This window comes from Abramis brama, assembly GCF_963993115.1.
Source record: "Abramis brama genome assembly, chromosome: 12".
NCBI classification, from domain to species: domain Eukaryota; kingdom Metazoa; phylum Chordata; class Actinopteri; order Cypriniformes; family Leuciscidae; genus Abramis; species Abramis brama.
The window spans coordinates 1,417,311-1,443,208 of NC_139974.1; the positions used below are offsets into that span (position 1 = coordinate 1,417,311).

Consider the following 25,898-nt stretch of genomic DNA (forward strand, 5'->3'; position numbering starts at 1 on the left):
ATATGTGTGAGTATGTGTGTGTGTGTGTGTGTGTGTGTGTGTGTGTGTGTGTGTGAGGGATGTCAGTGCTAAAGGTCACCCTGTGAAAGTCACTGCCAGTATTTATTGGCATCTCCTGTCATCACTGCATCTCTTCATCTCTGAGAGAGAACACACACTTCCCTGAAGCTCGATCACCCTGCAGTGTGAGGATGAGGCTGAAGCTGAAGCTCCCGAACCCGGGTCTGGATGAGCGGATCCCCTCTCACGCCGAGCTGGAGAAGCTGGAGCTGGAGGAGGCTGGAGAACGCCCGCAGTGGGACAACAAAACCCAGTACATGCTGACCTGTGTGGGCTTCTGTGTGGGACTGGGGAACGTCTGGAGGTTCCCGTATCTGTGCCAGAGCCACGGAGGAGGTGACACACACACACACACATTTATCATTCTTTTTACCTGGAAACATAGAAAACTTACACATGAGAGAGTTAGACATGCACAGAGACTTATACATATACAGTATATACAAAATAATTACACACAGTACACACACATATATTATGTGAACACAAACTTTTATTTTGGATGCGATTAATCGTTCCCCAGCACTAATTTAAATCTTCCATGCATTTGTATCACACAGTTTTGACATAAACTAACAAACTTAATATGATGCACATTTGTCAGTCGAGCTCAGAAAAATCACAGTATAGTTTATTAACTATTTGCATCTATTTGATCATATTTAAAAGATCACATTTTTAAAAGTGCATTTATTCAAATTGCTTAGAATCAGCATAAATGTGTTCATATGTATTCAGTTGAAAAGTGTGAATATGGTTGAAATGAAACAAGCAATATTCAGTTAAAATGCATGAGATTGAAACAAATTAAATGTATTGATGATAAATATATGAACCTGGTTATTGTGTATTTAAAACACAAATCTGACCCGTTTCATTTATGCATGACTGACAAACATGCATCACATTAAGTTTATTTGTTTATGTTAAAACTGTGTAAGTTGAAAGTTTTATATGCAATTCAAATACATAAATCTTACATATTTTTTTGAGTGCACTAATGTCTGAAGTCTCAGTTTGTTTGAATCAGTGATTTTTAGTGCATGTATGAAGTCAGTTCATAATTAAATTAACTAGCAACATCATCCACTAACTAACCAACTAACCGCAAACACTGACAGACACGACATCTATTAGCATTTCAAACCCAACAACAGTTGTTTTTGTGCTTCATTTACCATCAAAGCCACTTGATTTGATGTTTTGCATGTAATATAATGACATTAAGACATTTTTATGATAGTTTTAAAGGAGCAATGCATGAAAATATTTGATTTAGAGAAAAATTGGCTTGTACATTTTTTAAACATATCAATGTATTAAAAGCAATTCGTCTAAAAGTGTTTCTGGGAATAGTAAATAGTAATAAACACTCCAATGTTTGTTAGCTTTTTGAAGATGGAAGTGATGTAATTCTGTGTGTTTTCATACGCATATGATGGGTCCACAGAAAGACCACTATAAACACGCCTCATAAAACCCAAAGGCTTGTAATGGGCTGAAAGCAGACACGTAAAACGATTATAGTTAAACATTAACCCTTAATCACTCTTTGGGGTCAGACTGACCCCACTGGACTTTTCCTTCATTTTTTAAAATTTTTACCTTCATCTCAGAGGCATCACTGTGACTTTTCCTACATAATCTATCTAAACATCCACAAATATGTATGTGACTGCAACAGAGAGCATTTTTACAGAAATTGGCAAATAAAATCAACTAAACTGGCATAAATCTAAAAAGAATTACATTTAAATCAAGGTCTGGTCCTAGAGCATAATCCCAAAGTGGAACGAACTTTCTATCTCATACACACACACACAAACACACACGTATGTCACTGCAACAGAGAACATTTTTACAGAAATTGGCAAATAAAATCAACTAAACTGGCATAAATCTAAAAAAAAATTACATTTAAATCAAGGTCTGGTCCTAGAGCATAATCCCAAAGTGGAACGAACTTTCTATCTCATACACACACACACACAAACACACACGTATGTCACTGCAACAGAGAGCATTTTTATAGAAATTGGCAAATAAAATCAACTAAACTGGCATAAATCTAAAAAAAAATTACATTTAAATCAAGGTCTGGTCCTAGAGCATAATCCCAAAGTGGAACGAACTTTCTATCTCATACACACACACACAAACACACACGTATGTCACTGCAACAGAGAGCATTTTTATAGAAATTGGCAAATAAAATCAACTAAACTGGCATAAATCTGAAAAATGTCACATATGCAACATGGAACAAGCTGCGAACAAGACTTCGCAGAGAATGAATGAGAAAACCAGGCTTATATGGGGTGAACTAAACAATGTAATGACACACAGGTGAATGTGATAATGGATGAAGAGTCCGGGCAGTGAGTTATGGGAAATGTGGAGTGCCCTGGAGTGTCTGATGTGGAGTGCCCTCTGGTGGCTCTCAAGGGCACTCCAGCTGGTGACCGTTACAAATATAGAGAAATAATTAAAGCTGCAAGCAGCGGTGAAAGGGCCCTCACACCCGTGCCACCGCCACCCAGTGGCTTTAGAAAGACAGAGCACGGTGTGCAATGTGCATTTAAGTAGGTAAATATAGGAGTATGGTATGTCAAAGTCAGTTACAAAAATGTCCTTTATTATGGTGATAATAGCATACTTTATCACTCAGCTAAGTATTGCTAGCATGTTTAGTATGTTTCTAGCATGTTTAGAACACAATGGCATATTTTAGTATGTGGCTAGTACTGCATTACAGGGTAACCATGTCACTTCCTGTTGCCAGTAGGTGGCGCTATGACTATAACTGAATATCGCCATGTAGATGTGTTCAGGGCAGGACTGTTGGTTTGGGGCAGATTGGACATTGTATGCTTAAGTAACAACAACTTCCTTTATCACTTCTAGCATGCTTTAGCACTTAGCTAAGTGTTGCTAGCATGTTTTAGCATGTTTCTAGCATGTTACATAGTAAGTCTGGGGCAGATTGGACATTCCATGCCTGAGTTACAGCAAATTCCTATTTAATTGCATTAATAGCATGCTTTAGCTCTTAGCTAAGTGTTTGCTAGCATGTTTGTGCTGTTTTTTTGCTGATGACACTTACCGAGTTTCATAACGATATGCCAATGCGTTCGTAAAAATATAGCATTTTATGACAAAATTAAAAATGGCCGACAACCAAAATGGCATATGGGAAAATTTGGTCTCGTTTGACTCGGCATCCTGCACCGAAACTAAAGAGACCAGTTTTTGGCCAAACTGTTCAGTTATAAGCTAATTGTCAATTTGTCATATCTCCTGACCACTAGGTGGCACTGTGCAGAGACTATGCAGGTAGCCTCAGGTCATGGTTGTCATAAAACACACCAAGTTTAGTAAAAATACGATAAAGCGCTGTGGAGATATAGCCTCACATATGGCATGCTTGTCGTCAAATTTGTTTGCGCGTTATTCAAGAAGAGATTGACAAATTTACTTGAATTCCATAACTTTTTGTCAGCATGGTCTGAAGATGATCTGGTTCAATTTTGGTGAAAATCAGAGCAATGGTCTAGAAGTAGATTTTTCAAGAAAAATTAAAAACAATTTTTTAATTTTCATAAAATTCAAAACAAGGAGTAGAATCATGACGCTCGCAACGGCAAAATCATGGGTTCGATTCCCAGTGAAATGAACATGCATTAACTGATATAAATGTATCAGTCAATCAACAGTGTAAAGTTCTGCCAATTGCAGGGTAGTTGACAACAAAATACATCAAAAACTTTTTTATTTTTGGTCTGTGCACCAGCCTTTATGAGTGTCAAATTGACCCACAAACATTATAATCGTAATAGAAGTTCGGTACGCACATCCTACAACACCTCAGAGTTTTACACCTTGCAAGCATGACTAGGGTTGGGGATCGTTTGAATCTTAACGATTCCAATTCTTATCGATTCCTAATTTAATTCCAATAAGGTTAAAAAAAAACATAGACATTATTCACATTTAGTCTTATTGCAAAACATTTAATTGTAGCTGAATATCATGAACAGAAATCACCAGGCTGAAGAACACTTACACAAGGAGCGCCTGTGGTTTAAAAACACCAGAGAAGAACAACTAGCAGAACTAATATAAACTTCGCATTATTAAAGACAAGTAAACACTCAGGAATTAAAGAAGAACAAATAGATACAACTGAACAAAGATGTGATTGAAATAAACAGTGTTTTAAGAATTTCAGGTATTACAGAAACTAATCAAAACTGCACTTTATAAATAAAATATACATTACAAATATAGTTACAAATACAAAAGTTATTCAGTCAAGAACGAGTGAATTTTCTCATTTAATTAATGTTATTATAGAGACGGCAGCAGGAATATTAGTGTTATTATAGAGACGACAGCAGGAATATTAGTGTTATTATAGAGACGGCAGGAATATTAGTGTTATTATAGAGCAGGAATATTAGTGTTATTATAGAGCAGGAATATCAGTGTTATTATAGAGACGGCGGCAGGAATATTAGTGTTATTATAGAGCAGGAATATTAGTGTTATTATAGAGACGGCGGCAGGAATATTAGTGTTATTATAGAGCAGGAATATTAGTGTTATTATAGAGACGACAGCAGGAATATTAGTGTTATTATAGAGCAGGAATATTAGTGTTATTATAGAGACGGAATATTAGTGTTATTATAGAGACGACAGCAGGAATATTAGTGTTATTATAGAGACGGCAGGAATATTAGTGTTATTATAGAGACGGAATATTAGTGTTATTATAGAGACGGCAGCAGGAATATTAGTGTTATTATAGAGACGGCAGGAATATTAGTGTTATTATAGAGACGGAATATTAGTGTTATTATAGAGACGGCAGCAGGAATATTAGTGTTATTATAGAGACGGAATATTAGTGTTATTATAGAGACGGCAGCAGGAATATTAGTGTTATTATCGAGACGACAGGAATATTAGTGTTATTATAGAGACGGCAGCAGGAATATTAGTGTTATTAGCAGGAATATTAGTGTTATTATAGAGACGACAGCAGGAATATTAGTGTTATTATAGAGACGAAAGCAGGAATATTAGTGTTATTATAGAGACGGCAGGAATATTAGTGTTATTATAGAGACGAAAGCAGGAATATTAGTGTTATTATAGAGACGGCAGGAATATTAGTGTTATTATAGAGACGAAAGCAGGAATATTAGTGTTATTATAGAGACGGCAGGAATATTAGTGTTATTATAGAGACGGAATATTAGTGTTATTATAGAGACGGCAGCAGGAATATTAGTGTTATTATAGAGACGGAATATTAGTGTTATTATAGAGACGGCAGCAGGAATATTAGTGTTATTATCGAGACGACAGGAATATTAGTGTTATTATAGAGACGACAGCAGGAATATTAGTGTTATTATAGAAACGACAGGAATATTAGTGTTATTATAGAGACGAAAGCAGGAATATTAGTGTTATTATAGAGACGAAAGCAGGAATATTAGTGTTATTATAGAGACGGCAGGAATATTAGTGTTATTATAGAGACGAAAGCAGGAATATTAGTGTTATTATCGAGACGACAGGAATATTAGTGTTATTATAGAGACGGCAGCAGGAATATTAGTGTTATTATAGAGACGGCAGCAGGAATATTAGTGTTATTATAGAGACGACAGCAGGAATATTAGTGTTATTATAGAGACGGCAGCAGGAATATTAGTGTTATTATAGAGACGACAGCAGGAATATTAGTGTTATTATAGAGACGGCCGGAATATTAGTGTTATTATAGAGACGGAATATTAGTGTTATTATAGAGACGGCAGGAATATTAGTGTTATTATAGAGACGGCAGCAGGAATATTAGTGTTATTATAGAGACGGCAGGAATATTAGTGTTATTATAGAGACGGAATATTAGTGTTATTATAGAGACGGCAGGAATATTAGTGTTATTATAGAGACGGAATATTAGTGTTATTATAGAGACGGCAGCAGGAATATTAGTGTTATTATAGAGACGGAATATTAGTGTTATTATAGAGACGGCAGCAGGAATATTAGTGTTATTATCGAGACGACAGGAATATTAGTGTTATTATAGAGACGACAGCCGGAATATTAGTGTTATTATAGAGACGAAAGCAGGAATATTAGTGTTATTATCGAGACGACAGGAATATTAGTGTTATTATAGAGACGACAGCAGGAATATTAGTGTTATTATAGAGACGACAGCAGGAATATTAGTGTTATTATAGAGACGGCCGGAATATTAGTGTTATTATAGAGACGGAATATTAGTGTTATTATAGAGACGGCAGGAATATTAGTGTTATTATAGAGACGGCGGCAGGAATATTAGTGTTATTATAGAGAGGAATATTAGTGTTATTATAGAGACGACAGCAGGAATATTAGTGTTATTATAGAGCAGGAATATTAGTGTTATTATAGAGACGGAATATTAGTGTTATTATAGAGACGACAGCAGGAATATTAGTGTTATTATAGAGACGGCAGGAATATTAGTGTTATTATAGAGACGGAATATTAGTGTTATTATAGAGACGGCAGCAGGAATATTAGTGTTATTATAGAGACGGCAGGAATATTAGTGTTATTATAGAGACGGAATATTAGTGTTATTATAGAGACGGCAGCAGGAATATTAGTGTTATTATAGAGACGGAATATTAGTGTTATTATAGAGACGGCAGCAGGAATATTAGTGTTATTATCGAGACGACAGGAATATTAGTGTTATTATAGAGACGGCAGCAGGAATATTAGTGTTATTAGCAGGAATATTAGTGTTATTATAGAGACGACAGCAGGAATATTAGTGTTATTATAGAGACGAAAGCAGGAATATTAGTGTTATTATAGAGACGGCAGGAATATTAGTGTTATTATAGAGACGAAAGCAGGAATATTAGTGTTATTATAGAGACGGCAGGAATATTAGTGTTATTATAGAGACGAAAGCAGGAATATTAGTGTTATTATAGAGACGGCAGGAATATTAGTGTTATTATAGAGACGGAATATTAGTGTTATTATAGAGACGGCAGCAGGAATATTAGTGTTATTATAGAGACGGAATATTAGTGTTATTATAGAGACGGCAGCAGGAATATTAGTGTTATTATCGAGACGACAGGAATATTAGTGTTATTATAGAGACGACAGCAGGAATATTAGTGTTATTATAGAGACGAAAGCAGGAATATTAGTGTTATTATAGAGACGGCAGGAATATTAGTGTTATTATAGAGACGAAAGCAGGAATATTAGTGTTATTATCGAGACGACAGGAATATTAGTGTTATTATAGAGACGGCAGCAGGAATATTAGTGTTATTATAGAGACGGCAGCAGGAATATTAGTGTTATTATAGAGACGACAGCAGGAATATTAGTGTTATTATAGAGACGGCAGCAGGAATATTAGTGTTATTATAGAGACGACAGCAGGAATATTAGTGTTATTATAGAGACGGCCGGAATATTAGTGTTATTATAGAGACGGAATATTAGTGTTATTATAGAGACGGCAGGAATATTAGTGTTATTATAGAGACGGCAGCAGGAATATTAGTGTTATTATAGAGACGGCAGGAATATTAGTGTTATTATAGAGACGGAATATTAGTGTTATTATAGAGACGGCAGGAATATTAGTGTTATTATAGAGACGGAATATTAGTGTTATTATAGAGACGGCAGCAGGAATATTAGTGTTATTATAGAGACGGAATATTAGTGTTATTATAGAGACGGCAGCAGGAATATTAGTGTTATTATCGAGACGACAGGAATATTAGTGTTATTATAGAGACGACAGCCGGAATATTAGTGTTATTATAGAGACGAAAGCAGGAATATTAGTGTTATTATCGAGACGACAGGAATATTAGTGTTATTATAGAGACGACAGCAGGAATATTAGTGTTATTATAGAGACGACAGCAGGAATATTAGTGTTATTATAGAGACGGCCGGAATATTAGTGTTATTATAGAGACGGAATATTAGTGTTATTATAGAGACGGCAGGAATATTAGTGTTATTATAGAGACGGCAGCAGGAATATTAGTGTTATTATAGAGACGGCAGGAATATTAGTGTTATTATAGAGACGACAGCAGGAATATTAGTGTTATTATAGAGAGGAATATTAGTGTTATTATAGAGACGGCAGCAGGAATATTAGTGTTATTATAGAGACGGCAGCAGGAATATTAGTGTTATTATAGAGACGGCAGGAATATTAGTGTTATTATAGAGACGACAGCAGGAATATTAGTGTTATTATAGAGAGGAATATTAGTGTTATTATAGAGACGACAGCAGGAATATTAGTGTTATTATAGAGACGGCAGCAGGAATATTAGTGTTATTATAGAGACGGCAGCAGGAATATTAGTGTTATTATAGAGAGGAATATTAGTGTTATTATAGAGACGGCAGGAATATTAGTGTTATTATAGATCAGGAATATTAGTGTTATTATAGAGACGGAATATTAGTGTTATTATAGAGACGACAGCAGGAATATTAGTGTTATTATAGAGACGGAATATTAGTGTTATTATAGAGACGGCAGCAGGAATATTAGTGTTATTATAGAGACGGAATATTAGTGTTATTATAGAGACGGCAGCAGGAATATTAGTGTTATTATCGAGACGACAGGAATATTAGTGTTATTATAGAGACGACAGGAATATTAGTGTTATTATAGAGACGACAGGAATATTAGTGTTATTATAGAGACGGCAGGAATATTAGTGTTATTATAGAGACGGCAGGAATATTAGTGTTATTATAGAGCAGGAATATTAGTGTTATTATAGAGACGACAGCAGGAATATTAGTGTTATTATAGAGACGGCAGGAATATTAGTGTTATTATAGAGCAGGAATATTAGTGTTATTATAGAGCAGGAATATTAGGCTGCTGTCCCTTTAACAGCTGCACTGATCTAATATACTGATACACACACTCCTGAAAACAGCGTGAGTCTCTCACTTGAATGGGTTAAAGTCATATTGAAATGCTCACAAAGGAATTGATAAGAAAAAAAAATTATAACAAGAAATGTTTATTTTATAACAAGTATTCGATTCCAGAATTCCCAACCCCTATACATGACCCTAAATGAGAAAGAGTCACAAAACTTCAAGAATGTCATAGGTTAACCAGTATTTCCGACAGCTCAACAACCGATGCGGCTCAAACTGAGGGAAAGGGAAGAGATCTCAACCATGTCTCAAACTGTGCTCAGATTGGTTTCAGGTTAGGTCTGCAATCAAAAGTTATAGATCTCCATATGAACTCAAACATGAGCTTCTCCACGTTGATTTTATATCTCTATACTCTTACTGTAGGACAGCTGTTTGTGTCAGGTTCTCCAGAGGAGAAACATCTGAGACGTCAATGAAACGTACAGTAACAGAAATCTGAGATATGAAAGCGCATCTTCCACAAGAACACAGTCATGATCATACATGGAGTGACTGAGCAGTTTTCAGCTTCACCTTCAGCTCAGGTTATCTTCATCATCATGTGGACTTTCGAAGCTTCGAGCTGATAAGAGTCAAACGCTCAGATAAAGATTCAGATGAGATGTTTGATGTCATCACTTTGTTTCCAAAACAGCTGCTGCAGAATGACACAGCGAAACACAGCGTTTACACTCGTTTACCCTATACTAATCTACAGTACACAATACAAAACATAATGCAAGAACATGGACAGAAAAATCAATTAGGTTCAATGTTTTTGCTTAATTTCAGCTGGATTTATGTTGAAACAAATACTGTATTGTCTTTCTTTTAGTAACTCTCTGATTGAAAAGCATCAATAAAAAGATCTAAACAATCTAGAGTTTGATTTGATGTTGCTTTTGCAACTTCAATAGGGATCATTTAAAATAACTGTAATCACCAGTAAGGAAATTGTGTGCCATAAAATGGATAACAGGAGTTTATGCTGCTGAAAATAAATGATCTGACCGACTGTTTTCCAGGAGCGTTTATGATCCCGTTCCTGATCCTCCTGGTTCTGGAGGGAATCCCGCTCCTGCATCTGGAGTTTGCCATCGGACAGAGACTGAGGAAGGGCAGCGTCGGCGTCTGGAGATCCATCAACCCGTATCTCACTGGAGTCGGTGAGTGTTAAAGCAAGACACTCAATGTTAAAGGTGCAGTGTGTACGTTTTAGCGGCATCTAGTGGTGAGGTTGCGAATTGCACCCAACAGAAGTTACGGTGGCCGACAAAAGATGTCGTCACTGGAGTCGGTGAGTGTTAAAGCGGTGGTATTATGCCCTTTCACAAGATGTAAAATAAGTCTCTGATGTCCCCAGAATGTGTATGTGTATATTTTTATATAGCATGTTAAAATTTTCACTTTTTGAGGGTGAGCAAAAACATACCGTTTTTGTGTCTGTCCCTTTAAATGCAAATGAGCTGCTGCTCCCGGCACAGGGGGCGGAGCTTCAAGAGCTTGTGTGTGTGTGTGTGTATTAGCAGCTCTGATTACCTCACAAAGACACAAACTGAAAATTTCAAAAACCTTTAAACCTTTAAACCAAAAACTTTTAGCCTTTTATGTTCAAACTGGAGTCAGACAATGATGGAGAGACTCAAGAAGAAGTGACAACATGTAGAAGCAACAGGACATTTCTGAATGGTTAGTTTATGAATTTGAATAGTCATTGATTAGCATACTCTGTCTTGATAATCTATAAATCGTGTTCAGGGGGCGGGGTTATGTTTTAGGGTTGGTGATGTCACTAACCCGGGAGGAATGTGGTGTAGTCTCTACCAGCCGTTTGTTGTAGTTCTTAAAAAACGATTTCTTTAAAAGCAAATATCTCCCTTTGCTTTGAACTTTGAGCGTTGTAACTTTGCAGATGTTGTTTATGCTCAAACAGCAACATTACACACTAACTAAAGTTAGAAAAGTCAAATCATAATCAACCATAATGCAAGACACTGCAGGTCAGTGTGAACTCGCACATGAACAGGTGTTAAAGGTGATTCTCGCCCTCAGGTATCGCCTCTATGCTGGTGTCCTTCATGGTGGGCATGTACTACAACACCATCATTGCCTGGGTCATGTGGTACTTCTTCAACTCGTTCCAGGACCCTTTACCCTGGAGTCAGTGTCCCGTCAATGAGAACCGGACAGGTACGGGTCACCTGACTGCACACACAACTACCACAGAAAACCCGCCAAATAAAAAGCTAAATGTTTTACATGGCAAAAAATAAATAAATAAATAAAATAATAATAATAATAATAATAATAATATATATATATATATATATATTCTTGCTCACTATTTTTTGTTTTGTTTTCCAGTACAAATATCTAAACATTCTTAAATAAAGATACATTGACTGATGAAGCAAAATAAGTTTGTGTTCTGAAATGTTTTATTCTTAAAACAAGAACACACATCTGCCAGTGGCGTCAGAAAAACACACTTCCTTCAGAGGAAAACACGTATATTTTTCTGACCCATCGGCAGATTCATTTTTGTTTGTTTTAAAGGAGCTGTATGTAAGAAATGTATTTCAATTAATCATAAAATGGCCCTGATATGTCACTAGACATTAAGAAATCATGTTCATTTCAAATACTTATATCACTGACAACAGTAGTACGGCCAGGATATTGTCAAATTACAAAGTGAAGTTGCAGCCCTCAACTGATGTTGATGTTGTCATGTTGTGTTTTGGCCTGATGCTCCACCCTCCACCTATCTACCAATCACGAAGTCAGTAGTGTTTCGGCATCCGGGTTGCCAGCTCTGCTCTAGTTACCACAGCTATGTAGCAGCCTACGTTCCTGCTGGATCCTGCAGCATATCTGGCAACCTCGAGTCAGGGGGGAGGGGGAGGGATACACCACTCTACAGTAATTTGAAAGTGATTGCAGTACCAGTTTTGGCCACAATCTTACATACGGCTCCTTTAAGTATGTCATTGTGATACATTTTTCTTTTTTTCTTTATGTATTTTTTATTTTTATTTATTTGTTTATTATTATTATTAAACAAATGATTGTTTTGCCTTTTCCTTTTATTATTATATGTATTTTATTTATTATTACATTTACTATTTTTAAAAAAAAATTAAATTTAAAGTCCCCCTGAAGTCAATAATTGTATCCCTTAAAACTCCCTTTTGGTCACCAAAATTACATATTTAAAGGTTTTTTCCTTGATAAAAATGTCTTCATGCCTTCAAATATCTTGAATGTAACTCGACACCCTTGCCTCATTTAGTATGCGTGGTTCTATGAATATGCAAATGAGCCCCGCCTCCACTCACTCACTCAGCTCAGAGATCCACTGGTTGACGATCACACGTTGATCTGATTGGTTACAAGGTAGTTTGTGATGTCAGAAACACCAGCGATTTCAAAGCGTGTTTTTGAGACTGTCTTTGGTTCACTGCAGTTTTAAGGAGGAAATACTCAGCAATGGAGTCGACTTATGAATTTACACATGCTTTGTCTTAAAGCATATTAAAACACCACATATAAACAACATTAAAAGCTGGATTCACACCACAGGGGGACTTAATTTATTTATTTTATTGAATTAATTGAATTATTTTTATTGTGTGTAAATGTGCATGCCTGTAATGTAATGTCTGTTGAATCTTGATGAAATGTGACACTGGATCACGAGTCGCACTGGTTTATTTCTGGCAATAGCCAACAATACATTGTATGGATCAAAATTATAGATTTTTCTTGTATGCCAAAAATCATTAGGATATTAAGTAAAGATCATGTTCCATTAAGATATATAGTAAATTTCCTACCATAAATATATAAAACATGTATTTCTGTGAGTGAATGCAGCACAATCGAGAACATAAATGATCAACTTTAAAGGAGATTTTCTCAATGTTTAGATTTTTTTGCACCCTCAGATTCCAGATTTTCAATAGTTGCATCTCGACCAAATATTGTCCTATCCTAACAAACCATACATCACTGGAAAGATTATTTGTTCAGCTTTCAGATGTCACCAATGTCTATGGTCACAAATGATTTTGAAGCATGACTGTAAGGTTTGGCACAGGCATATTTACAGATCCAGGTGTGTGTGTGTGTGTGTGTGAGCAGGGTTTGTGTCGGAGTGCGAGCGCAGCTCTCCGGTGGATTATTTCTGGTACAGAGAGACTCTGAACACGACGCCGGTGATCGGGGACTCTGGAGGTCTGCAGTGGTGGATCGTCTTGTGTTTGTTCTGCGCCTGGACTCTCCTCTGGGTCTGCTGTCTGAGAGGCATCGAGACCACCGGGAAGGTGCAAGCTCTCGGCCATCACACTTACACCTCATGTACTGCTCTCATATCGCTCTCAACCACACAGCTAGGAAAATCATGGGCTTCCGTGTTGTTTTGGACCCCATTAGTGGCGTTTGGTATCTTTACAGCTGACCTTTGTGCTCTTTTTATAATAGTGTAAAACATGTGCAGCGTATCAGTTTCCTCCGATTATCAGTTTTATGAGGGTTTTTTTTGTAGTGTTGGTGTCTGTGCGCTAGCTAATGCTTAACTAGAACATCCACACCCAGGTATATGCCTTGGTTGACCTTGGGTTATCTAGTTTCACATGTTACGCTGCTCATTGGCTCCTCAGGGTTAGTAATTGATTTTGGATAAGCAGTAAAAAAAATTCTATATGGCTTAAAATATCTTGAATGTAACTCGACACCCTTGCCTCATTTAGTATGCGCGGCTCTATGAATATGCAAATGAGCCCCGCCTCCACTCACTCACTCAGCTCAGAGATCCACTGGTTGACGATCACACGTTGATCTGATTGGTTACAAGGTAGTTTGTGACGTCAGAAACACCAGCGATTTCAAAGCGTGTTTTTGAGACTGTCTTTGGTTCACTGCAGTTTTAAGGAGGAAATACTCAGCAATGGTGTCGACTTATGAATTTACACATGCTTTGTCTTAAAGCATATTAAAAACACCACATAGACACATAAACAACATTAAAAGCTGGATTTTCACCACGGGGGGGGGATGAGATTTTTTGCATTTCGAGATTTTTTTCATGATACTAAAGTACATTCACAACCAAAATAATGACTATTGTTTAGAAAAATTGCAGTCAAAAAAAGCATATTTCATTAAATGCAGAAATTAATTTATTTTATTACTGCATGAAATTTAGTGAATTAATTTCAAATAATTTTAACAACAAATTCCATGAGTATATTTTTCTATTGAACGACATGAGTATTTTTAAATGAGAAATGTGCTTCGTGTTCAGGTCATTTTGAACCGTAGCTGATAAAAAAATACTGATTAATGTCAAGTTCATTGGACTAAAACTTACTGACTTTGCTCACATAGGGTGTAACAACTTCCCAAAAAAAGTTTTTCTCTCTCCACCTTGTTACACTCGTGGTGTTACGGGTCAAAAATGACCCGCCAACACAAAAACTGCTTATACTGTAAATCTCTCATTACGCTATATTATCACCAAATATTGAATTAAATATTTTCATCAGCTTGTTCTTTCTTTTTGGATCTGATTGATCGTAGGCCTTATTGAATTTAATTCATTATTTGGTGATAATATAGCATAATGAGATTTGCAAGCAATTTAAAAGAACACAAAATTAGGAGAAGGATTTTCAGCACAGCAGAAGGGTTTTAATAAATGTCAGGTTTTCATGTTTCAGGCTCTGTGTTCGGATACTGATGGTGTGGTTTCTGTCTCTCTAGGCTGTGTACGTGACATCCACGTTACCGTACGTCGTCCTGACCATCTTCCTCATCAGAGGACTGACGCTCAAAGGCTCTGTGAGCGGGATCAAGTTCCTCTTCACTCCAGACGTGAGTTCACTTTACGCTTGGATTGTATGGAAAACTTCGTTAGTTAACTACATTAGTTAACATGAACTAATAATGAACTGCACGTTTACAGCATTTATTAATCTAAGTTAATGTTAATTTCAACATTTACTAATACATTAATAAAATCTTGTTAACGTTAGTTAATGCACTGTGAACTAACATGAACAAACAATGAATGACTGTATTTTTATTAACTAACATTAACAAAGATGAACAAATACAGTAACAAATGTATTGCTCATGGTTAGATCATGTTAGTTAGTAGTATATTAACTAATGTTAACTAATGAACCTTATTGTAAAGTGTTACCGACATCCTTTAGTGAAGAAAGAAAGTCATTCAGATGATATTGTTTCATCATTGACTCTTTTCCTGCATAAATACAGATGTTTTCCAGCATCTGGGCTGTTCTTTCACACCGGCTACAGCTGTCGAGCTCCAGAAACAACAAAATCATCATCATGAAATCAAAATTGACACTGATTGACTTAATTTTACTTTTTGGTTTATGTGAACCAAGTCATTTTAATTATTTATCTATTGTAGACAGGGTTATTAAATAAAACTTAAACCATAAAAAAGCACTTTCGTTACATAAAATTAAATAAATCGTAACGTAAAAAAAAAAAAAAACGTATTTGTTTTCAGCTAGCTGCCAAAGTAACACTTCTCATTTTCACTTAGTTTAACTTGAACTAAAATAACTAAAAATGAATAAAAACTAGATAGAACTATTAAAAAAACAATAACTAATAAAAATGACAAAATCAACAAAATGACTCAAACTAAAATAAAAAATATATAGAACTATTAAAAATGACAAAAACACACAGTGTTGGGATTACTGGCACCCCGTCTTGATTTAGATCATCTCTCTGGTCACACTCAGTTCAACTTAAACATTTCCGATCACAATCATCTAAAGTAACCGAGGGGTGTTCCTCAGGGTTCGGTCTTGGGCCCGCTTCTATTCATTATTTACTTGCTTCTATCGAGCACATTTCTCCAGTTCTAAAGAGATTGTCCTAATTATTGTTTATTGTTATTCACTTTGATTCAGCCTGTCTAATATTTTGTCAATAATTAACAATTTAATGCTGGTTAACATTAACTTAAAGTGTAGGCGAATCCAGCTGTGACTGCAGGGCTGTATGAATGATGTAAGCGTATGAATGCTGTTTCCTCACGGGTGGTGTGTGTTCAGCTGGACGAGCTGCTGAATCCGGCGACGTGGCTGGACGCTGGAGCTCAGGTGTTTTACTCCTTCTCTCTGGCGTTTGGAGGACTCATCTCATTCTCCAGCTACAACTCTGTGCAGTGAGTCTCGTCAGCTCTTTATTCTTCACAGCTGTAAAGTAAAGCAATGAGTTTGTGTCAGTATGATGACGTTGCAAACAGGGTTTGAAATGAACACCCGCCAAATGTGGGTAAAACTCACCAGTGGCGGGTTATGCTGTCAAATCACGAGCCAATCAGGCGGGTTACTATGTTTAATCAGTTTGCTGGGGAAGTTCTTGTAAGTCAAATCTGCGCAGATTTAGTGCAAATACTTGTGATTCATCATGATATGTTAAATACAGCGTGTTGCACAGAATCTGCTCATATCTGGCTTACTTGAACACACACGTCACTACACTACAAATAACAGCGCTTGTTCATTTGCAACTGAAGCAATAGCGAAGATTAAAAAGCATTTGGTGACAGAACAGACCAACATCCAACATCCTAAAATTTTTATATTCTGTGTACAGTATTGATCTGTCTAAAACACTTTTTTGGTGAAAAGGATGAAAGAGGAAGAGAGGAGAAGCTAGATGACATGATTTTGTTTGAATAAGAAATGAAAATCAGTAGAATATATCGGCTAGTAGAAGTTCTGAATGTCTGGTAACATAAAAATTTTGTAGCCAAATTTTGAGTGTAAAGGTTCCTTTGAAACCCTGCTCGCTAACATGTTCTCCTGTATGTCTGCAGTAATAACTGTGAGCAGGACGCCGTCATCATCTCTGTGATAAACGGCTTCACGTCGGTCTACGCCGCCATCGTGATTTACTCCATCATCGGCTTCAGGGCCACCGAGAGGTTTGACGACTGTCTGAACGGGTACTTGTGCATCTCTCTCAGAACTACACTGTTCATCAGAGATAACCACAGCAGGGGCAGATCTGTACACACAACTGTACAGGAGTAGTTATAGCACCAAAAAATTATAGTCGCCATTATTTACTCGTTCTCATGACATTCCACATCTGTACACTGTTGTTTTCTCTGTAGAAAACAAAGAAAAAAAGAAAAGTTTATTAATGAACAACAGTTTATAGTGCCCACAGTTAAAAGGAGTCCATATTTACTTTTTAATTTAACTTTACAATTTTAATATATTTCAAAAATAAAATGCATATATTTAATAAACATATTGCATAGATTACAATATATTTGATATTTTTATTTTTTATTAAAGAAATATATATATATTTAATAAAATATATGAATTATATGAATACATATGTTGTTATATTATTTAATATACATTGTTTAATTGTATATACATATGTATTTTAAATAAACATTTGATAAATATAAAATTCATATATACTTAATAAACATTTAACAGATTACAATATATTTGATATTTTTACTTAATATATATTTAATACATTTTAAAATAAATATATGAAATATATTTACATAAGTATATATTTAATACATACATTATTTTATACATTTTGTTATATTATTTAATGTACATTATTATAATTTTTTATATACATAAATCAAATAAATATATTTAATACATGTATAACATTCATGTTAAAAAACATATATATCTATATTTAATAAACGCATTGAATAGATTACAATACATTTGATATTTTTATAATAATATACATATTTTGAAATACAAATTATAGTAATTATAAATCATAGACATGAATATATATATATATATACACACACACAAACACATTATATATAATATATTTTGTTATAGGCTATATTATATACAGTTATTGAATATTTATATCATAATTAAAAAAAAGGTATATTAAGAATAAACAAGAAAATTAATAAACATTAAAATATGTAATTTTATATTTTTATCGTTTTCTCATTTTTTAAAGAGAATTTACTCAATTTGCGCTTTTGTTTCTCGACAGTAACATCCTGGCTCTGATGAACACGTTTGATCTGCCGGAGGGAAACGTCACAGAGAGCAACTATAACAGTGTTCTTCAGCATCTCAACAACACGACACCAGCCGTCATTCAGGAGCTCCAGCTCAAGACCTGCGACATGCAGACCTTCCTCAGTCAGGTGTGTGTGTGTGTGTGTATGTGAGATCGACTACAGCGTTTCTAAATGAGGGTCAGATAGCGAGAGTAAACAGGCAGCAGATCTAGCTGATCGCATCAGTGTTCGTACGGATACTGTAAATTAAACTCCAGGACTTTTCAAGCACTACTGTTTTTGGTTTTCAAGGAATACAATCAAAGATCTCACTTATCAACCAATATCTTTAATATCTTTCAAATTCTAAAAAAGGTATTCCAGAAATGCAATTTTAATAGGATTTCAAAATCTATTCAAGCCCAACATATGAAATCCCCTTAACCATTGAAAGGATATTATGACAAAGATATCGCTCTCCTTGATGGATATGATGGGCCTGAAGAATAAAAGCTGTATCATATACTTGGATATTTATGAGCAATATCACACTCATAGTCATGCGAAATAGCTCTATATCTATATCAGACGGGCAGCATTAATTCTGTGTGAAAAGATTGTTTTATCAATAAAATTAAACACTAATTTCACATATGTTGTCTTTCAATAATTCAAGCACTTTTCAAGTATCTTTTCATAAATGTCTGTTTTCAAAGATTTTCCTGGACTTACATTTCAAAAAGTCAAATTCAAGCATTTTAAGCACGTTGTACGAACCCTGCGCTTATATCCATGTGAAATGGCTCAATATCTATATCAGACGGATATATATGCACTATTATTTTTGCTTGGAAATTTTTTATTTGTGTTTTTTCGAAGAAAAATGTATACATGTATATATTGTCTTTCAATAATTCAAGCACTTTTCAAGTACTTTTCTGTCAGGACTACTATCGTCAAATACTATTGACAGTTAGCATACAGTTGTATTGGCGGTCTGGTTCTGTTCTGGTTAGCCTAGCATGGATAAGAGCAGCAATAACCACCTTTAGGGTAAACAGAACAGAACCAACATGAATGTATTGCAGATATCATTAATTCAAGATTTTAAAGTACAACATAATTCGATAATTTAGTCTGATTCAAGGGGGAATCAGAATGCCGAATCCTGACAGAGACAGGTGGAGCTGGGGATGGAGGAGGGTAATGAGCTCCTGAGAAACGAGAGGAGCTGGGGATGGAGAAGGGTAATGAGCTCCTGAGAAACGAGAGGAGCTGGGGATGGAGGAGGGTAATCCGCTCCTGAGAAACGAGAGGAGCTGGGGATGGAGAAGGGTAATGAGCTCCTGAGAAACTAGAGGAGCTGGGGATGGAGGAGGGTAATGAGCTCCTGAGAAACTAGAGGAGCTGGGGATGGAGGAGGGTAATGAGCTCCTGAGAAACTAGAGGAGCTGGGGAGGGAGGAGGGTAATGAGCTCCTGAGAAACGAGAGAAGCTGGGGAGGGAGGAGGGTAATGAGCTCCTGAGAAACTAGAGGAGCTGGGAATGGAGGAGGGTAATGAGCTCCTGAGAAACGAGAGGAGCTGGGGATGGAGGAGGGCAATGAGCTCCTGAGAAACGAGAGGAGCTGGGGATGGAGGAGGGTAATTATCTCCTGAGAAACGAGAGGAGCTGGGGAGGGAGGAGGGTAATGAGTTCCTGAGAAACGAGAGAAGCTGGGGAGGGAGGAGGGTAATGAGCTCCTGAGAAACTAGAGGAGCTGGGAATGGAGGAGGGTAATGAGCTCCTGAGAAACGAGAGGAGCTGGGGATGGAGGAGGGCAATGAGCTCCTGAGAAACGAGAGGAGCTGGGGATGGAGGAGGGTAATTATCTCCTGAGAAACGAGAGGAGCTGGGGAGGGAGGAGGGTAATTCGCTCCTGAGAAACGAGAGGAGCTGGGGATGGAGGAGGGTAATGAGCTCCTGAGAAACGAGAGGAGCTGGGGAGGGAGGAGGGTAATGAGCTCCTGAGAAACGAGAGGAGCTGGGGACGGAGGAGGGTAATGAGCTCCTGAGAAACGAGAGGAGCTGGGGAGGGAGGAGGGTAATGAGCTCCTGAGAAATGAGAGGAGCTGGGGAGGGAGGAGGGTAATGAGCTCCTGAGAAACGAGAGGAGCTGGGGACGGAGGAGGGTAATGAGCTCCTGAGAAACGAGAGGAGCTGGGGAGGGAGGAGGGTAATGAGCTCCTGAGAAACGAGAGGAGCTGAAACGAGAGGAGCTGGGGACGGAGGAGGGTAATGAGCTCCTGAGAAACGAGAGGAGCTGAAACGAGAGGAGCTGGGGACGGAGGAGGGTAATGAGCTCCTGAGAAACGAGAGGAGCTGGGGAGGGAGGAGGGTAATGAGCTCCTGAGAAACGAGAGGAGCTGGGGATGGAGAAGGGTAATGAGCTCCTGAGAAACGAGAGGAGCTGGGGAGGGAGGAGGGTAATGAGCTCCTGAGAAACGAGAGGAGCTGGGGAGGGAGGAGGGTAATGAGCTCCTGAGAAACGAGAGGAGCTGGGGAGGGAGGAGGGTAATGAGCTCCTGAGAAACGAGAGGAGCTGAAACGAGAGGAGCTGGGGACGGAGGAGGGTAATGAGCTCCTGAGAAACGAGAGGAGCTGAAACGAGAGGAGCTGGGGACGGAGGAGGGTAATGAGCTCCTGAGAAACGAGAGGAGCTGGGGAGGGAGGAGGGTAATGAGCTCCTGAGAAACGAGAGGAGCTGGGGATGGAGAAGGGTAATGAGCTCCTGAGAAACGAGAGGAGCTGGGGAGGGAGGAGGGTAATGAGCTCCTGAGAAACGAGAGGAGCTGGGGAGGGAGGAGGGTAATGAGCTCCTGAGAAACGAGAGGAGCTGGGGATGGAGGAGGGTAATTATCTCCTGAGAAACGAGAGGAGCTGGGGATGGAGGAGGGTAATTATCTCCTGAGAAACGAGAGGAGCTGGGGAGGGAGGAGGGTAATGAGCTCCTAAAAAAACGAGAGGAGCTGGGGATGGAGGAGGGTAATCAGCTCCTGAGAAACGAGAGGAGCTGGGGACGAAGAAGGGCAATGAGCTCCTGAGAAACGAGAGGAGCTGGGGACGGAGGAGGGCAATGAGCTCCTGAGAAACGAGAGGAGCTGGGGACGAAGGAGGGCAATGAGCTCCTGAGAAACGAGAGGAGCTGGGGACGGAGGAGGGCAATGAGCTCCTGAGAAACGAGAGGAGCTGGGGACGGAGGAGGGTAATGAGCTCCTGAGAAACGAGAGGAGCTGGGGACGAAGGAGGGCAATGAGCTCCTGAGAAACGAGAGGAGCTGGGGACGGAGGAGGGCAATGAGCTCCTGAGAAACGAGAGGAGCTGGGGACGAAGGAGGGCAATGAGCTCCTGAGAAACGAGAGGAGCTGGGGACGGAGGAGGGTAATGAGCTCCTGAGAAACGAGAAGAGCTGGGGAGGGAGGAGGGTAATCCGCTCCTGAGAAACGAGAGGAGCTGGGGACGAAGGAGGGCAATGAGCTCCTGAGAAACGAGAGGAGCTGGGGATGGAGGAGGGTTTTCGCTCCTGAGAAACGAGAGGAGCTGGGGAGGGAGGAGGGTAATCCGCTCCTGAGAAACGCGATAGCTGCTGATAATACTGAAGGAGCTTATATATGTATACAGTGATGGGCGTCGTATTCCTATAGGTAGATGTGGATCAGCTGAGAGTCACTGATGAGAGCTTGACTAACGTGACCTGCCAGAACTGACACTACGCTTAATATTCATAAATATGACTGTTTTAATAAGGGTTTTACTTAAATTGAAAAAAACTACTTTGAACCTTGTCCTGTGATCTGTCGCAGGGCGTCGAGGGAACCGGCTTGGCCTTCATCGTGTTCACCGAGGCCATCACCAAGATGCCCGTCTCTCCAATCTGGTCAGTGCTGTTCTTCATCATGCTCTTCTGTCTGGGACTGTCCACCATGTTCGGGAGTGTTGAAGGTGTCGTCGCTCCTCTCCAGGACCTCAATATCCTCCCCAAGAAGTGGCCGAAGGAGGTTTACACAGGTACATGTACACAGAATGAAGTCGGCATGAAACAGAAGTAGCGCTTGTCTTACAGTCAAACCAAAATATATTCAGACTCCTTCAACATCTCTCACATTATCACAGTTTATTCACTATAGTTTAGAAAATGGGAATAAAATATGAGCAGAACTCAGTTGATATTTGACTGGTTTTGTCCGTCCTTCTGTTAGACTGTCTCACACATGAATTATGTTGAATATCTGTCAGCTGTTAAATTTAACTACACAGTTAGATAATACCAGTTTAGCTCAACCAATCACCAAGCAATGCTTCATTGTCTTCAGTCTGTGTGTAAAAAGAGCATTAGCAATTAAAGAAAAAATACTTCAGCAAAACATGCTCAGCTCAAAGTGTCCGAATCATTTTGGGTCCCAAATTTGTATAATGTTACTGATAGTCACTTTATGAAGAATTGTTGGGTATAATATGTCACAGTTTACTTTATTTTGCACTCCTCACTTACATAAATAAACTATAGAATCCTGCACACACTAGTAAAACAATATCAAAAATAATATTTGGTGTCTGAATAATTTTTGGTTTGACTGTATATCTGAGTGAGACGCTTCTGGAACAAGAACAAATGTGGGCGGGGCTTGATTTTGTCTGTGGGAATTGATTGGATGGTTGTGGTTTGCTATTGGCTGATTTCATGTGAGTGACAGGTTGCCCCGCCCACATCATCACAGAAGGGGGGGGGGGGGGGGATTCTGATTCAAGATTACGAGGAACATGAATTTAATGCTGTTCACCAATAAATCACCAGAATAAACTGCAATATTCCATAAAAATAGATTTCTGGTGACTGAACTAATTACTGGATCTTCTGTGTTTTCATTGTGTTTCAGGTCTGGTGTGTTTGGTCTCTTTTGGTCTTGCGATCATCTTCGCTCAGGGTTCTGGTGACTATTGGCTGGCTCTGTTCGATGGCTTTGCAGGATCCATTCCTTTACTGATCATTGCTTTCTGTGAGATGATGGCTGTATCTTACATTTATGGGATCGACAGGTGAGTCTATGGCAAGGATGCATGGAAAAATGAATGTTGGCAAGTGAGATTTGCATGCCAAGCCACACGATTGCAGCTGGATGATTGGTTTGTGACGCTGTGCATGATTTCTGCACGCAGGTTCAATGACGACATTGAGTTCATGATCGGGCACAAGCCCAACTTCTTCTGGCAAGCCACCTGGAGACTGATCAGTCCTCTCATAGTTCTGGTCATATTCCTGTTCTACTTAATCACGACTGTGAGCAAAGAGCTGACGTACATCGCCTGGGACCCAGAGTCGGTACGTGCATCTCATATATACTCATATATATGCAATTATACACTTAGGGCCCTATCTCACACTCGGCGCAATGCAGCGCCAAGCGCGATGCAAGTGTGCTTTGCTAGTTTCAGCCTGACGCAGTTATCATTTTCACATCCTTCGCCACGTTGTTTAAATAGCAAATGCATTTGTGCGCCCATGGGCTGCTGGTCTGAGAACGAGTGTGTGTTCAGGCGCATTGTTGGTGCGTTGCTATTTTGAGGAAACGGCGTTGCCGTTGACCAACTGAAACCTGCTCTAAAGTCAATGGCACAATATTTTTTTTGTTATTCAAAGAGCGCGTCAGTAATGTGCGCCTATAGGCGGGTCACACAACGCGCGTACACTCTGCTTATTACACACACACTCTGCTTATTACACACACAGGGACACACAGCAGCACACAAACATGCAAAATATTAAAAATAAAAGGATTACAATGTAAAAGATTATTATTGTGTACATAAAGATATGGTGAATCCGGCTTGTCCCGTAGATGTTCTGCTCGCGCACGAGCAGATCCGTTTGCGCTCTGGAGACGCGTTCGGTCTTTCCACTATCAAATTCCGTCATGTAAATAGCGAATCCACCATCGCGCGAGCACAACTGGCATTTAAAGGGAATGGGAGATGAGACTCTGATTGGTTTAACGCACGTAAATCCAAAAACACACCCATTCCTCATTAAGAGAATAGGGACAACCCTTTTAGATCATGCGCCGGGAGCACCGACCATTTTTAACTAGCAAAAGTGGATTCGGACACGCTCTAAATGAACTTGCACCCTGTGTTTTAGACCATGCGCTTAGATGGTTAAAATAGGGCTCTAGGTGCCCATCCGCACCACACCGTATCCAATCACATGCTCTGAATATGCCTATAGATCAATCTAAGTCAGCAAGGGTTGCCATTATAATAATTTCATTTCTATGGTAAAACAAAAAGAAGTAGATTTGAATGGGATAAAAAATATCAATTTATGTCATTAATTTCTGGACAAACTCCTAGAATATCCAATAGTTTTGGCTATTTTAAAAAAAGAAAAGAAAGAAAGGTACTTTTAGGTATGTTTTCTAATTTAGTTTTCAGAAATTAATTAATAAAGTAACTGTGATCCAGTGACAGCTGAAGAAAATTGACAAAATCTGCCACATTTACATCACAAAATGTGTATAGTGTCTGATAAATACATGTGTAAAACATAAATAAAAATATGAGTAATACATATGAATAATAAATAAATTGCCAATAAATAAATAAATAAATAAATATGAGTAATACAAAAATATAAATATGTAAATATGAGTAATATGAATAATAAATTAATCAATAAATGTAAATACATTTGTAATAAATAAATGTATGATAAATATGAATAAGTCATAAACAAATGTAATAAATAAATATGAATTATAAATACATGAGTAATAAATAAACAAAAACATAAATAAGAATAAATACGAATAATACATATGAATACATAAATGAGCGATAAATAAATAAATGTTTAATAATGAGCAATAAATAAAAAACTGTAATATATAAACTTGTAATACATAAATAGTGTAATAAATAAATATGAATAATAAATACATAAGTAATAAACATAAATGTTTAATACATAAATATGAGTAACATATGAATAATTAATAGAATGTAAATAAATGAGTATTTAATACTCATTTATTTACACATTATATTATTCATATGTATTACTCATATTTACATATTACACATAGGGCCTATTATTTGTTTATTACTCATGTATTTATTATTTATATTTACTACACTTGTTTATGCATTACAAGTTTATTTATCACTCTTTACGTATTACTCATTTGTTTATATATTTATTTATTATTAATATGTATTTATATGTGTGTGTGTGTGTGATTGACAGGAGAACTTCCCTCTGCTGGCGACGCGCTCGTACCCGGACTGGATTTACGCGATCATCTTCATTCTGTCCGGCGTCCCAGCGCTGGTGATCCCAGCCGTGGCTCTGTACAAACTCATCAGGAACCGGTGCTGTTCATCCGAGGACACACACACCGGCGAGCAGCTCTACTCCATCTCTGACAAAATACAGATACAGCCCGACGAGACCAACAGTCACAGCCGGAGCTGAGGACACCACACACACACACACGAGGGATTTATACTGGCCTGACCTTTGACCTTCACTGCTCGAGTTTACACACGGGATTTGCACTGACGTGATTGAACTGTTTCAGTTACTGTTGTTTGTATGTATATACGCAAAGTGGAGTTCACATGTGTCTATTTTATTGTCTTGGAGATACACAAACCATTACTGACATCTACACAAAGTCTAACAATAATGTCAGCCGTTTACCCAGATGCCTTTGCTGTGGCTTCA

At 37.9% G+C, this 25,898-nt stretch overlaps 1 protein-coding gene across 1 annotated transcript; it reads left to right on the top strand.

The window, feature by feature from the left end:
* Window positions 1-191: 191 nt before the first annotated feature.
* Window positions 192-25,646, top strand: slc6a19a.2 (solute carrier family 6 member 19a, tandem duplicate 2; the record flags this gene model as incomplete). Its single annotated transcript, XM_084131394.1, has 12 exons — window positions 192-396; window positions 10,101-10,241; window positions 11,128-11,265; window positions 13,219-13,400; window positions 14,839-14,949; window positions 16,176-16,288; window positions 16,946-17,074; window positions 18,130-18,286; window positions 21,982-22,186; window positions 23,056-23,215; window positions 23,336-23,498; window positions 25,419-25,646. 12 exons carry the CDS (start codon window positions 192-194, stop codon window positions 25,644-25,646), a joined length of 1,932 nt encoding a protein of 643 aa, XP_083987520.1.
* Between the last annotated feature and the right edge of the window lie 252 nt (window positions 25,647-25,898).